General features: G+C 43.0%; 1 protein-coding gene across 1 annotated transcript in view; it reads left to right on the top strand.

Moving 5' to 3' along the window:
* The window catches only part of cxadr (CXADR Ig-like cell adhesion molecule), a 42,798-nt gene extending 26,673 nt beyond the window's left edge, over window positions 1-16,125 (top strand). Inside the window, exons 4-7 of the mRNA XM_036594357.1 lie at window positions 8,187-8,342; window positions 8,468-8,590; window positions 9,167-9,305; window positions 13,888-16,125. Coding sequence (XP_036450250.1) covers window positions 8,187-8,342; window positions 8,468-8,590; window positions 9,167-9,305; window positions 13,888-14,170 — 701 coding nt within the window. The 3' untranslated portion in view covers window positions 14,171-16,125. The remainder of the gene's footprint in view (window positions 1-8,186; window positions 8,343-8,467; window positions 8,591-9,166; window positions 9,306-13,887) is intronic.
* Window positions 16,126-16,537: the final 412 nt, after the last annotated feature.

The following is a 16,537-nucleotide window of genomic DNA, read 5'->3' as shown; positions in this document are numbered from 1 at the left end:
TCTGGACCACACTGGATAGGAAATAGCAACACAAGAGCAACATGAACAGAGAATAAGTTTTACAGCTAATATATTAAATAATTATTTTGATTAAAACACTGAATTGGGGTTCCTCCCAAGGTTTCTTCCTCAGCTCTGAGGGAGTTTTTCCTGGCTTGCTCACTTGGAGGATTTACATTTCAGGTTAAAACTTTGTCCTTAATGGATTTCTGTGAAGCTGCTTTGTGACAACATCAGTTGTAAAAAGCGCTATACAAATAAATTTGACTTGACTTGAATACAGAGGAAAGGAGGAATGAACCAGCCTGTGATTGGACAGAAGTGTTTAGATTAATCAGTGATGACAGACTGACACTGAGAAACAGATCAGTGAGAGTCAGTCAGTGTTAAGCCGGGGTTACTCTACACGACTTTTACCCCGATTTTAGCCCTGATCCTCAGTCTGAGTCTGAGCTGGGTGACTCTAGTCTGCAGATTTTTGGGTCAGTCTGAGTCGACGGTTGGAGAGAGAGTCGAGTCATGTGTGAGGGGTGCTGACTCAGATTTACTGCATCCCAATCGCGTTTCAGACCAGTTGAAGTTTATCAAACATGTTTGATTTTTTTCGACCCGACTGAGTGAAATCTAACATAAACCGGTCAACGACTCAATCTGAACAGACTCCTCCAACAGCCAATGAAAACTGAGAGCACGAAAGAAGAAAATACAGCTAGTAAACAATAACAAATGTACATCTAAAACTCTAAAAACCACGAAACTGATCACTTTTTTAAATCCATGATCCTCATTAAACAAGTTTACCTGCTGCTTCTTTACTGTTTCAGCGCAAACAGCAGAGAAAACAGCAGCAGCAGCTCCACGTTTGTTTATTTGTGTGTCCTAGTAATGGGAGAACACGTTCTGTGAGTTCTGTTCAGTTCAGCTTGTCAAGTTGTTTAGCGTGTGATCTTTAATCGTTTAGCGTGTGATCTTTAATCGTTTAGCGTGTGATCCCTAATCGTTTAGCGTGTGATCTTTAATCGTTTAGCGTGTGATCCCTAATCGTTTAGCGTGTGATCTTTAATCGTTTAGCGTGTGATCTTTAATCGTTTAACGTGTGATCTTTAATCGTTTAGCGTGTGATCCCTAATCGTTTAACGTGTGATCTTTAATCGTTTAACGTGTGATCTTTAATCGTTTAGCGTGTGATCCCTAATCGTTTAACGTGTGATCTTTAATCGTTTAACGTGTGATCTTTAATCGTTTAGCGTGTGATCCCTAATCGTTTAACGTGTGATCTTTAATCGTTTAACGTGTGATCTTTAATCGTTTAGCGTGTGATCCCTAATCGTTTAGCGTGTGATCCCTAATCGTTTAGCGTGTGATCTTTAATCGTTTAACGTGTGATCTTTAATCGTTTAGCGTGTGATCCCTAATCGTTTAACGTGTGATCTTTAATCGTTTAACGTGTGATCTTTAATCGTTTAGCGTGTGATCCCTAATCGTTTAGCGTGTGATCCCTAATCGTTTAGCGTGTGATCTTTAATCGTTTAACGTGTGATCTTTAATCGTTTAACGTGTGATCTTAATCGTTTAGCATGTGATCCCTAATCGTTTAGCGTGTGATCCCTAATTGTTTTGCGCGTGATCTTTAATCGTTTAGTGTGTGATCTCTGATAGATTAGTGTGTGATTTCTAATCGATTACCGCGTGATCCCTAATCGATTACCGCGTGATCCCTAATCGATTACCACGTGATCCCTAATCGTTTAGCGTGTGATTCCTAATCGTTTAGCGTGTGATCTCTAAACGTTCAGCATGTGATCCCAATATTTCAGTCACCCAAAAAATCAGCAAAAAACAGTCGGACAGTGTGAGATGGCCAGTCTTTATAATCTGTTCAGACTTCAGTCGTTGTGTAGTGACCCGAGGCTTTAGCAGTGAAAACCAGTAACTGCAGTTAAGAGTGAATCACAGAGAAGAAAAGACGTCATAAAGAGACGTTTTAGCTTTTTTTAAAGCATTGTTCATGGATAAATAGTGATCAGTCACAGCTCGGTGCTGTGTGTGTTGGTCTGTAGAGGATTTCAGGAGCTGAAGTGCTGATGTTGGCGCTTCATCGTCAAACATAGTGAACTTCAGACTTTACACTGAGTGTGAACCGTCAGTGAGGTCATTAGATTTATATACACTCTTAAACATGGTTCTTCAAGGGTTACAGGTAATAGTTTTATATAGAACCATTTTTATCCATTATTGGTTCTCTGTATGAAGAAATGGTTCTGTATAGCGCCAAAAAGGGTTCTTCAGCTGTTACAAGCTTACAATAACAGAACCCTTTCTGGTGCTATTTAGAACCATATACAACACATTCTCCATCAATCTAAAGAACCGTTTCACCATGCAGAGAACCATTTACACATGCAAATGGTTCTGTGAGTGTTCATCGTTCTGTACAGAGCCATTGTCTTTACCAAAGAACCTTTGAAGAACCATCCGTTTGAAGGTGTACACGTTGCTGTGTAATTCCGTGTGAGCTGAACAGTCCGTTTTTTCTGACGGTCAGTAAACATCCTCACAGCAGCGTCTCTCACAGAAATTCCCAACCAGGCTGCGTATTCCGGATTTCCTCCTGGCTGACAGTAAACGCTCCGTTTGCTCAGGAGTCGTGATAAGTGATCATTGGATGCATCACGATATAAGCTTATCAGATTTAATCATAATTTGGTTAGATTTTTTTATCCTATCATAAAACAGTGTCTCGGTCATCAGGCAGTGAATTCATAACCCTTTCATGTAGGAACTTTCTGTGAGGGAGCTTTTAGAGGTGGACGTCTGGTTCCTATCACAATCTGTCAATCTCTGACACTCAATTCAAACCTGCAGCTGTGAGGATCCGCAGGGCTGTGGCTGTAACGGAGCTGGAATGGTTGGACACAGTAATTAAAGGGGGTCCACGCAGTTTTGGCTGTGAAAGGAATGTGTTCAAACCAACTGCAGGGACTGAGCGAGAGCAGCAGGGCTGAACCAGACAGGCAGTGTGAACTCACTCTGAACTCGTCCAGTCGAATAATTGAAACTGCTGAAAGACGGCGAACGAGATCGTCTGCTGAAGGTGAAGCCCATCAGCGTCCAGTGGCTTTGACCGGACACAGTAAAAGGTCAGAGGACCAATTCAAATCGAGAACTTGCTGCATGACACGTCTGATTGGCTGATTGTGGATGGGTGGAGCCATTGAAGCAGAACGAGCAGGTGTTTTGTCCTCCGGCCTCAGCGTCCACCCTGATGTGTCCTGTTGCCGTGGGGGACCAACTACCTGCATTCAGAGCAGATGCTGTCTGGATGTGTGCGTGAGCCTCATATTAAACTCGTCTCCACGGCGCAAGGACAGAGCGCGTCCTCAGAGAGCGGCACTGCAGCAGCACTGAAACAGAGCGAGACGGCAGGCAGAGTGTGTGCAGCGCTGATGGTGACCGGCGCTCTGAAACGCTGCAGTCCGGAGCTGATTGTATTCTATGAAAGGGTTTTTTCGTGGGGTCTTGTGTCTCATTCACGTCTTATCAGCACTGGGCTTCAGGAGGGACGCTGGGCTGGACAGCCGTGATGACGGCACTCCGGTCTGCTGACCAGCTGAATCCCAGACAGTAAATAAAAGGAGAGCTCGACCTTCAAACTCTGCAGGAACCACTGAGGCAGTGTGATGCTGTTGTGTTGGTCAGTTTAAACCGGTCAGTTTGACTATAGTGTGCAATTTAGACCTGAAAGTAAACGTGAGTCGCTGTGTAAGAGTGTGTAAGATCAAGGAATTCGTCAGCTCACAGCTTTTATACACACACTTGCAAACACACACACACACACACACACACACACACACACACATGCTATTATATGCATACTCAACACACTAAATCACATGTACACTAACACCATACACACCAACACATACGTACACCAAAACACACTCACGCATACACACCAACCCACACACTAACACACTATCACACGTATGCTAAAGCACTATAACACACATACAGTAACACTATCATATACACATTAACACACATAGATTAACAAACATGCACACTAACAGTCACACTATACACACACTAACACATTAAAGCATGCACACTAACACAAAGCAAAACACTATCACAATCATATGTGTATCGTCACACACATCTGTGCACACTATCATGACTTGCATGCACAATCACACTAATCAGTTACATGTGCACTACCACACTATTACGTGTGTACATTTCCCAATCACACGTGCTCTACCACACAGTCACACGCACATTACCACACTTCCACTATGTCACCCTATCACGTGCATACCGTCAGTCACATGCACCATCACGCACACAATATCATAATCACACTCGCATTATTAAACTCACGCTGTCAGTTACATGTGCACTACCACACTATCACATGTGTACGTTTCCCAGTCAAACATGCACTATCATACCGTACCATGTACACCACTACATGGTTATACATCACACGGTTACACACACACTATCACAGTCACAGCAGGCTGGGATTGATGAAGACTATCTGTCTCAGTCTCTCTTTTCTCTGTCAGTCTCTCTCTCTCTTCTCTGTTAGTCTCTCTTTGTTCTGACAGTCTCTCTCTGTTTTCTCTGTTAGTCTCTCTCTGTTCTGACAGTCTCTCTCTGTTTTCTCTGTTAGTCTCTCTGTTCTGTCAGTCTCTCTTTTCTCTGTTAGTCTCTCTCTGTTCTGTCAGTCTCTCTTTTCTCAGTTAGTCTCTCTCTCTCTTCTCTGTTAGTCTCTCTCTGTTCTGACAGTCTCTCTCTGTTTTCTCTGTTAGTCTCTCTCTCTGTTCTGTCAGTCTCTCTCTGTTTTCTCAGTTAGTCTCTCTCTGTTCTGTCAGTCTCTCTCTGTTTTCTCAGTCTCTCTCTTTTTTCTCTGTCAGTCTTTCTCTCTTCTCTGTTAGTCTCTCTGTTCTGTCAGTCTCTCTCTGTTTTCTCAGTTAGTCTCTCTCTCTTTTCTCTGTCAGTCTCTCTCTGTTTTCTCTGTTAGTCTCTCTGTTCTGTCAGTCTCTCTCTGTTTTCTCAGTTAGTCTCTCTCTCTTTTCTCTGTCAGTCTCTCTCTGTTTTCTCTATTAGTCTCTCTGTTCTGTCAGTCTCTCTCTGTTTTCTCCGTTAGTCTCTCTGTTCTGTCAGTCTCTCTCTGTTTTCTCAGTTAGTCTCTCTCCTCTGTTAGTCTCTCTGTTCTGTCAGTCTCTCTGTTTTCTCAGTTAGTCTCTCTTTTCTCTGTCAGTCTCTCTCTGTTCTGTCAGTCTCGCTGTTTTCTCTGTTAGTCTCTCTCTGTTCTGTCAGTCTCTCTCTGTTTTCTCAGTTAGTCTCTCTCTCTCTTCTCTGTTAGTCTCTCTGTTCTGTCAGTCTCTCTTTTCTCTGTCAGTCTCTCTCTGTTCTGTCAGTCTCTCTCTCTTTTCCCTGTTAGTCTCTCTCTGTTCTGTCAGTCTTTCTCTGTTTTCTCAGTTAGTCTCTCTCTCTTTTCTCTGTTAGTCTCTCTCTCTTCTCTGTTTTCTCAGTTAGTCTCTCTCTGTTCTGTCAGTCTCTCTCTTCTCTGTTAGTCTCTCTGTTCTGTCAGTCTCTCTCTGTTTTCTCAGTTAGTTTCTCTCTTTTCTCTGTCAGTCTCTCTCTGTTTTGTCAATCTCGCTCTCTTTTCTCTGTTAGTCTCTCTCTGTTCTGTCAGTCTCTCTGTTTTCTCAGTTAGTCTCTCTCTCTTTTCTCTGTCAGTCTCTCTCTGTTTTCTCAGTTAGTCTCTCTCTCTTTTCTCTGTCAGTCTCTCTCTGTTCTTCTCAGTTAGTCTCTCTTTTCTCTGTCAGTCTCTCTCTCTTCTCAGTTAGTCTCTCTGTTCTGTCAGTCTCTCTTTTCTCTGTCAGTCTCTCTCTGTTCTGTCAGTCTCGCTCTCTTTTCTCTGTTAGTCTCTCTCTGTTCTGTCAGTCTCTCTCTGTTTTCTCAGTTAGTCTCTCTCTCTTTTCTCTGTTAGTCTCTCTCTCTCTTCTCTGTTAGTCTCTCTGTTCTCTCAGTCTCTCTTTTCTCTGTCAGTCTCTCTCTGTTCTGTCAGTCTCTCTCTCTTTTCTCTGTTAGTCTCTCTCTGTTCTGTCAGTCTCTCTCTGTTTTCTCTGTTAGTCTCTCTCTGTTCTGTCAGTCTCTCTCTGTTTTCTCTGTTAGTCTCTCTCTTCTCTGTCAGTCTCTCTCTCTTTTCTCAGTTAGTCTCTCTCTGTCAGTCTCTCTCTTTTTCAATTGTCAGTCTCTCTTTCTCTCTGTCAGTCTCTCTTTCCTCTGTTAGTCTCTCTGTTCTGTCAGTCTCTCTCTCTCCTCTGTTAGTCACTCTCTTTTCAATTCAATTCAATTCAAATAACTTTATTGGCATGAATTGTAATGAATTGTTGCCAAAGCAATTAAAATATCCTAGTAGAATATGAAGATAATGGTGAAGAAGGAAATAATATATAAAAGAAAGACTAAAATAATAAAATATTCATATGTACATACACATATACATACATAAACATACACATTGTAAAATACACACAACATCAAATAAATAAATGATACGTTTCCATGGGATCAGTTTAAGGTGCTGTGTCACTCTGTTCTCTGCGTTTGTGGCAGCTGTGAACATATTTAGCTGATAGTTCAGCACATTCTGGAGTCTCTCCTAAACACACCCCTAACAGATCTTCTGTTTTAGTCGTTTTCTCTTTAAATGATGGGATATAAGTTTCAACTGAGCTGAATAATCTTCTCTGAGGTCTTTATATCGGTTACAGGAGGAGAGAAAGTGCTGCTCTGTTTCTGTTTGTCCTGAACTGCACTGATTACATACTCGTTCTTCTCTGGGCCTCCAGTGTTTTATGGCCTTTTTCTGTTTCTAAATTATGATCACTCAGTCTGAACATTGTTAAGATGTTTCTTTCTTTGGGGTTTTTATTTTGATCAGATAATCTGCTAGTCTGTATTCTCTCTTCAGGATCTGCAGCATTCTAATTTATTAACTGTGGCAATTTCATTGGTCCAATTATTGATATATTGTTTTTGGTATGTTTTGTGGATCATTCTGATCTGTGTTGGTGAGATGGTGGACTGGGCTGTGGTGTGTGTTGGTGAGATGGTGGACTGGGCTGTGGTGTGTGATGGTGAGATGGTGGACTGGGCTGTGGTGTGTAATGGTGCGATGGTGGACTGGGCTGTGGTGTGTGATGGTGAGATGGTGGACTGGGCTGTGGTGTGTAATGGTGAGATGGTGGACTGGGCTGTGGTGTGTGATGGTGAGATGGTGGACTGGGCTGTGGTGTGTGATGGTGAGAGGGTGGACTGGGCTGTGGTGTGTAATGGTGAGATGGTGGACTGGGCTGTGGTGTGTAATGGTGAGATGGTGGACTGGGCTGTGGTGTGTGATGGTGAGATGGTGGACTGGGCTGTGGTGTGTGATGGTGAGATGGTGGACTGGGCTGTGGTGTGTGATGGTGAGATTTTCCATTGGAGTCGTGTCCCATAATGTGTCTTTTTGATAAATTATTGGTTCACTACACAGGAGTATGGGTTTAATTACATATTTAAATATTTTCTCTGTCAGTATCTTTTTTCTCTGTTAGTCTCTCTCTCTCTCTCTCTCTCTCCCTTCTCTCTCTCCTCCAGATGAAGCTCGTCTCGCTTTGTTTATTTTCTGAATTCCCATTTCATCTCCTGCCAACCCAGTGTGTGTGTGTCTGTGTGTGCGTGTGCGCATGTGTGTGCGCGTGCGTGTGTTTGCATGTACGTGTGTTTGTGTGTTTACTTTCAGGCTTCAGTCTGCAAACGTGGCCTTCAGTTATTCTTCCTTTTATGTCTCTCTGTTCGTTCGTTCTCTCTCTCTCTCTCTCTCTCTCTCTCTCTCTCTCTCTCTCTCTCCAGCTTTTCTTTAATTGCTCACTTGGCCGTCTGCTGTTTTTAATTAGGTTGATTGACAGAAGCTGTAATCCTCCTCCTGATCAGAGCTGCTAATTATGAACCTGAGATTTATATCAGCGTGTGTGTGTGTGTGTGTGTGTGTGTGTGTGTGTGTGTGTGTGTGTGTTTGAGAGTGAAGAGAAGTTGTGTTTTTGAGAAGTGGTTATTTGCACCTGTCTTCCATTGTATATGCTCTCTCTCTGTCTCTCTCTCTGTCTCTCTCTCTGTCTTTCTCTCAGTGCGGCCCTCTAAGCCCAGGTGTTCTATTGAGGGTTCTGCTCAGGTGGGCAAAGATGTGGTTCTTAAGTGTAAGTCGTCTGATGGAACGAGTCCTCTGCAGTACATCTGGGACAAAACCAGCGGCAACAAACTGCTACCAGCTAATGCAGTACTGGGTAACACACACACACACACACACACAATACACCCACAGACAAACATACAGCGTGTGTGCGTGTGTGTGTGTGCGGCGTGTGCAGGTGTGTGAGCCGGTGTGTATTAAAGTGGTGTTTTCTGTCAGATTCTGTCGGGGGAACCATCAGCATCCGCAATGCCACTGAGGCTGTTTCAGGAACGTACCGCTGCACCGCCAAGAACCGCGTAGGAACCGATGAGTGTGTTCTAGAGCTCAACATTACACAACGTGAGTCTCTCTCTCACACACACACGCACCCACAATATGTGATTATCTATACAACTACACATACATATACAGACCCCAGTACAGACCCTCATACAGACCCCTATACACACCCCCAGTACAGACCCCTATACACACCCCAGTACAAGCCCTAATACAGATCCTCATACACCCTAGTACAGACTCCTATACACACCCCAGTACAAACTCCTCTAAACACCCCTATACAGACCTCAGGACAGACTCCTATACACACCCTAGTTCAGACCCCTATAAAGACCACAGTAAAGACCCCTGTACAGACCCCAGTACAGACCCCTCTAAACACCCCTATACAGATCCTAGTACAGACACCTATACACGCCCCAGTACAGGCCCCTGTACACACTCCTATAAAGACCACAGTATAGATCTGACACACACTCCACTCTCTGAAGGAGTTAAACTTCAGTGCAGAATATTAATCTGTAATAATTTTCCTCACTGTTCTGTCTTTATCTTCTCTCTCTCTCTCTCTCTCTCTCTCTCTCTCTCTCTCTCTCTCTCTCTCTCTCTCTCTGTGTCTCTCTCTCTCTATAGCTCCTAACACGGCTGGTGTGATCGCCGGCTCTGTGATCTGTGTGCTGCTAATTCTTATCCTCATCGCGCTAATCTTGTTCTGCTGCTGTCGCGCTCGTCAAAAGAAGAAGTACGAGAAGGAGATTTCCCACGAGATCAGGTATTGACCGCTTCATCTCGCACCGACCGCTTCATCTCGCACCGACCGCTTCATCTCGCACCGACCGCTTCATCTCTCACTGACTGCTTCATCTCTCACTGACTGCTTCATCTCTCACCGACCGCTTCATCTCGCACCGACCGCTTCATCTCTCACCGACCGCTTCATCTCCATGAGTGCTTCATCTCGCACTGACCGCTTCATTTCACACACACAAATGCGCAAACGCACACAAACACGCGCAAACACGTGTTTACAGGCACAGACACGCACATACGCGCAAACACACACAATCACACGCGCAAACACAAACAAATGTGCAAACACGCACAAACATGCACACACGCATAAACACACACAGACACGCACAAACACGCACAGTCCCGCAAACACACAAACACTCACAGGCGTGCAAACATGCGCAAACACACACAGATGCGCAAACATGCGCAAACACACACAGACGTGCAAATACACACACACAGACGTGCAAATACACACACACAGACGTGCAAATACACACACACACACGTGCAAATACACACAAAACACGAACAAACACGCACAGTCCCGCAAACACACACAAACATGCACAGACGAGCACAAACACACGCAAACATGCGCAAACACACACGCTAACATGCGCAAACACGCAAACATGTACAGGCGCGCAAACATGAACAGATGCGCAAATGTGCAAACACACACAGACTTCACCAGGGACACAAGACTAGAGACTCGACAGACGAATGCCGGCCTCACACCAAACAACTTTTCAAACAATTTCACTTTCACAGTTCACATTTTCAAATTTCCAATGTTGGAATAAAATCGTGTTGCGCTCGCGTCATCTCGATCGTTTAGTGTGAGGTGGTCAGGACGGATGTTTTAGGTCAGTCTTTTTCTTGTCTTGATGCTGCGACAAAATCAACTGTGTTTAATATTATCGTAAGTTTCAAGTCTTGGCTCATGCAAATACTGACGTGCCAGGGCTGGGAGAGAGAGCAAGTGCATGAGAGAGAGAGAGTGATAAAAAAAAAGAAAGAGAGAGAGAGAGAGAGAGATAAAGAGAAAGAAAGTGAGAGAGAGGTAAAGAGAAAGAAAGAGAGGTAAAGAGAAAGAAAGAGAAAAAGAGAAAGATAAAGAAAAAGAAAGAAAGAGATGGAGAGAGATAAAGAGAAAAAAGAGAGAGAGAGAGAGAGAGAGAGAGAGAGAGAGAGACAATGCATGCGTGAGAGCCTGAAATCAGTAATCATATAATTCTGAAAAATTAAGCTGGGTTAAACAGTTTCTTCTTTCTGTTACAGGGTTTCGTATTTTGTTAGTTTTTTATGGTTTAGTTCATAATATCCAATAAACATTGCTGAATCACTGCATGTTTCGCTGATGTGTAAATCTTTGTTAAATTAAAAAGTAACATTTTACAGGTTAATTAATAAATTCTGGGTGTTGATCTGCCAGAGTATACAGTTCTACAGTGAACTGGGCTGAGCCTCAGATCTTTACATGCCCAGTTAACGTATCTGTCCATTTGTGCTGCTATACAGTAAAGAACGAAAAAAGTGTTTCTCTGCTTGTAAATTTTTCCACCAGGTGCATGATGGGAAATACTCTCAAAAATCTAGTTGCAGTTTTGCAAATAGTGACTCTGCAAGATCCCCAGTGTTCGCAAAATCACAGTCTGTGACTAAAACTCTGATTGTCTTTAGGTGTGAGAGGATGTCTGACTTTAAAAAGACTAAAGTCTTCTAATGCACGGTTAGTATAAAGAGTCTAATAGTCTGAAAAGAGTCAAGAGAGAGAGGTGGGGGTGAGAGCAATCACAGGTGTCTTCCCCCCAAAAAACATATTTGTTCAAAGCAGTTATACCTTTATGCAAATTATATGTAAAATAGACAATCTACATACACAATTGCAGATTCATCATTAAAATTCAAAACTGCTATAATTGAAACTCAGAGTCAGAGAGACAGCGTCCCTTTCAATGACGTCAGCGAGAGTCGGTCAGTCAGGCTGAAAACCCCAAAGTGTCACCTTTCACCCAATTACACATACATTTATTAAGAATAATAATTGGCTATTTCTGGTATAACCCTGAGTTACTAAGATAAAATCTGATTCAGATCAATTAATCTGGATTAGTCCTACAGACCAGAGTCTTTTACCCAAAAAGCTTCCCAGGATTCTTAGTGGTTTTGTTGGTTTCTATTAACTCTTACTTTTCAATGAACATAATTCTCTGTGTAAAATGCTGTCAGAGCTCTCGTGTTCAGTGTTATGTGTAAATCAAACAAACAAAATATGGGACGAATAAATTCTGTTCATGACTCTGATTGGTTCCAGCCAATCTGCTAAAACAGCTGATCATCATAACAGGTTCTTATCTCATTCTTCTCAAGGAACATAACACAGACCTCACAGAGACACTAAGGCCAAAGAACCATGTTTCAAGGTGTAAGAAAAATATTCCATATCAAAAAGATTCAAATTTAGTTATGGGACATAATATCGCTTCATTATCTTAGCTTCGGAAACAGCTTTCAGAACTCTGAAGCGGCGCTGTCCTCTCTAACGCTGACGTGACGCTGTCCTCTATAGCGGTGATGCTACACTTTCCTCTCTCTGTGTCCTTGTAAGAGCACCTGCTGACCTGACTGGTGAAGAGAGGTTTACTGAGTAGAGAGAGAGACAGAGAGAGACAGAGAGAGACAGAGAGAGACAGAGAGAGAGAGAGAGGGGGGCTTTGAGCTGAATGCCGTTGGCTCCACGTCACCAAGTCTGTATCCGTTTGGTTTGCTCAGCTTTTTCTGCCTCTCCTCCAATCACAGCCCCCCTGCACACCCCCAACCCCACAGAGCTGATTCTCTGCGCTGCTGTAATCAGTTCTGCTCTTTTGTTTGTTCAGTCGGTACCACCACCCAAAGCGCCCCCCACATTCCTCTCTCTGTGAGAGGTGGGTGCGATTCAGAAGAGTAGAAAGGAAAATTGTGGGGGTGATGTGGGAGATGGGGGGTTAAGCGAAGTGGTGGGATGTTAAGGGGCAGTTGTGGTGGGGTTAGGGCCGAGGAGGTCAATCCCCCACTGGGCCTCTGCTCACCCCCCCTTTGTGCTCCCTCAGTCTGACTGGGACAAAGAGGATTAACCAAATGAGCCTGTCTCGCCCCCACTACCCCTCTCTCTCTTTGTCTGCTCTCTCTCTCTCTCTCTCTCTCTCTCTCTCTCTCATGGTTCAGAGTGGATTATTACTGACTGATTACTCGTTAATTAGTTAGAGATGCAGATAGAGAGGAACTCTGGATTGGCTGAGAATCTCATCAGCCCAACTGCTCCAGTCAGTTTTTACTTTGTGATGAAACTGTCATCAAAATAATGTGAAAAATGAGCAGAAAGACTTTTATTTTGGCGAGTTTATTCCACTCATATTTCAGTGTTTATTCCTGTGTTTTGTTACTGAGGTTATTGCACAGACTGGACTCATTTCCTGTGCAGTCTTAACTGGAACATCCACATATTGCAGTTTAATCTGTAATATTGACTGTTTAATCTGTAATATTGACTGAATTCCCTCAAATGCTGCTGTTTTCAGATCTCTCTGATCTCACATCACTCGCTGCTCTGAGCTCCATTATTAAAACTGTTTTTCTCAGAAAGCTAAAAAGCTCAGCCTGTAAAAATTCTTGTATTTATGAACTTGTTCATTTCTAACAGTATTTCTGAAGCATATTCCACAATAGTTTGTATTAGAATATTGATAGCTGGATTTATGATTTATTAAATACAAAATGTCCTAAAGATTGTTTAACAGTGCAGTCTTTTCTCATTAGACAGTTAAACAGTAAGATTTTAATAATCTGTTCTATAGTAACCCTTTTAATTACATTATCAAAGACTACCTTTTCCTACTTTTCCTCTGTCTGCGCCGCTCTGTCTGCACCGCTGTCTGAATTTTTGACTTTGCCACTGTATCTGTGCTGCTCTCTCTGTGCTGCTCTGTCTGTGCTGCTCTGGCCGAGTGTATGATCTGAATTTTCCATCTAATGTTGCATGTTTTGTGTGTTTTGTTTTGGAAATAATATCTGAAGTGAGCGCTCCTGCAGGCGGCTCTGTGCTTCAGTCACACTAACAGATTTGCACACTGAGCTAAATCAGACTGCAGTCAGGACTCTCCTGCAGCCTTTAAACCTTTTCATCTGCAATATTCAGTGTAGTTCGATTGTTTATCTTCCAGTTTTCAGTCTCAGATGGTTTAGAGCAGCTCTTCATCTGATCAGAGTAACGAGCACTAAAGTGGACGCTTCCAGAGACTTTATCAGACTGTAGATCGAACGCTGAACTCTGTACATTGAATATAGTACATTAATATTGAAGGTGCCAACAAAATCTGGATCTGCAAACAAAGCTCATCTGCTGACCAGAGATTTTATTCTGGAGCAGAAATGATCTCTGTATAAATCGGTGGTCAGTATTAAAATCTAGAACATGATTAGGGTCACAGTGCTGCAGGATCTCCATAATAAGCATACCTCTCTCTCTCTCTCTCTCTCTCTCTCTCTCTCTCTGCCCCCCTTGAACCCTCCCACAGAGAGGATGTTCCTCCTCCTAAAAGTCGGATCTCCACGGCGCGGAGCTTCACCAGCGTGGGCAGTCAGCGTTCCTCTCTGGGCTCCATGTCCCCCTCCAACCTGCACGAGTACACCAAAGCCCAGTACGACAAAATCCCGTCTGAGGAGTATGAGAGGCCCCCTAGCCATGCCCCCCAGCCCCCTAGCTTCGCCCCCAGCAGGATGGCCGCACCCAACCTGAGCCGCATGGGGGCCATTCCGGTCATGATCCCGGCACAGAACAGGGATGGGTCCATCGTGTAAGGCTGGGGGCCAGTTGGGGGGTGCAGTGCCAGTGTCACTATGCCAGCCTGACTGTCCGGAGTGGCACTGACTGCAGCACAGAGCTTCTCAATAAAACACACTGTGATCTTCCAGAACTTGAGCAGATCTGTAGAAACTCTGAGAAGATCATCATCATCCACTTATAAGATCAGTGAAGGTGGACTCGTGTTCGGTTCTGTAAATAGTACACATGATTTTTTATTTTATTTTTTATTTTTTACTTTGGTGGTCCTTTGTAGTGAGAGATGTTCTAGCTGACTTAGGGACTCAGTTCTTCACCTGTGAAAAATCTAGAACAGTGAGATGTGAAATAAGAACTACATTCCAAACTCAAAATGATTTTATTTGAAACCTTATAAAGTCGCATTTGCCCTGATTGCTTTTTTAAAGTCCCCCCAAATTAGAATGATCAAGTTTTATATGAAGGTCACTTTACACTTGGTTCTGTAGGTTCTGCTGTAGAACATTCAAATCAACTGAAATGTACGGAGAATTGTGTAAAGTTTTTCCTTAATTCACAAATGCTTCTCTGATTTTCTAGTTTTACCTGTAGGTTTACCTGAAATTTTACCTGTGGGTTCACCTGTAGGTTCTCCTGTGGGTTTACTTGTGAGCTGTTTGAGAGCTCCAGTTAGTGAGAGCTGATTGGTCACCTGTTTATGGTTAGTGCTAAATCGGAGGTCATGTTCAGACTCACTGAGCGATCTGATTTAATCATGTTTGACTGCTCAGATGTGACCAGGCCAGACTATCTGATCCCTGAAGCCTCCGATTAAGGCACTGTTCTCACTGAGATCCTTGAATGAAATACTTTATCATTATTGAAGTTTTTATTTTCTCCGGTTCCGCTGCTCTAGAAGATGAGGGACCTTTTCTGAGGTTATATGAAGTGTTTGTAGGAAATATAAGTGATATATATAAGTGATCACTGTGGAGGCTGGAATCAGCCTCGCATCAGTTATTCTCTTTAGATGATTAATTACGCCAGTAAACTTGAGTAGGAATCTTGCGACTGAGGTTCTTGAGGTTCTGGAACAGTTCCTGTTCTAGGTCAGAGAACCTCACCGCTCCCATGGTCAGTGTAGAGCGACAGAGCACTGTTAGTGATGGGAGATCTGCCGAACTCACTCCTGGTGCCTTTTCTTCTCTCTGGCTTTAATGAAGGTGTTTCACAGCACATATTTATTCAGAGTTTAGTTACTGATTAATCTCCCGCTGACTCGATCCTCATAACGCTGAACAGAACAGTGGTGTAAACTGATAGTGACACACGGAGAACCTGGTCTTGTGCTCAGTAGTAACTGCTGACTCGTACTGATGAGATCTTAAAGGGCTCATATTGTGGAAAACTGAATTTGCCTTACTTTTATGAAATAAGAGATTAATGCAGTTTGGAAACATTATTACAGTGTCACAATGTTCTGTTCACTCCAGCGGCCTGATTTAAATTCACTGTTTCTGTGACGTCACAGAAACCAACACATTTTATATACAAATACATGCAGCAGTTTTGCCCCTGTGTAAGCCTGTTTATTGTAGATACAGTCAGTCAGTCAGTGCTGCAGCTGAACTGCAGCATCAGTGATCAGCGTCAGTCACTCTATCACTGTTGTTCTTTTACACAGCAGCTTCTCAGCTTCTGTTTATCCACAGTTTCTGTTTAATCTGCAAATAAACATATTTACTGTTTTTAACAGGATAAACAAGTCTCTCCCATAAAACACAGTTCTCCAAAACGCTGTCCTGTCCTGAAAACTAACACACACACACACGCACACACACACTGTGGGGTGTTAGTGCTGATTTGTGTTCCTGTGCAGTTCAGTGTGTTATTACAGTGTAATAAACAGCACTGCTGTGATCTGAGCTGATTACAGAGAGAAATTAAACTCTTCACTGATTAAATTAACTGTAGCTCTTCAGCCGAAAACTAATATTATAAACTCTGTTTTTCTTCTTCCAGTTTGTTTTTTTTGCACATTTATGTAAAAACTTCAGTTTCTGATCTTTTGTTTGGTTTTTTTGGTGACATATTTTTAAATAAAAAGAATCAAAATGACCCAAAATGACCCTTTGTCTTCTGAGTTTCTCTCTGTCCCTCTCTCTCTCCCTCCCTCTGTTTGTTTTCTCCCTCTCTCTGCTCTCTCTCTCTCTCTCTCTCTCTCTCTCTCTCTCTCTCTCTCTCTCTCTGCCCTCTCTCTCTCTCTCTCTCTCTGTTCTCTTTCTCTCTGTTCTCTCTCTCTCTATCTGCTCTTTCTCTCTCTCTCTCTCTCTCTCTCTTCTCTCTCTCTCTCTGCTCTCTCTGCTCTATCAGGGTGATTAATGTTAATCTGTAGGTGATTGTTC

The sequence above is a fragment of the Colossoma macropomum genome, unplaced genomic scaffold, assembly GCF_904425465.1.
Source record: "Colossoma macropomum unplaced genomic scaffold, Colossoma_macropomum, whole genome shotgun sequence".
Classification (NCBI taxonomy): Eukaryota; Metazoa; Chordata; class Actinopteri; order Characiformes; family Serrasalmidae; genus Colossoma; species Colossoma macropomum.
Note: the sequence above shows the minus strand (reverse complement) of the source record. Positions and strands in the feature narration are given on the sequence as shown.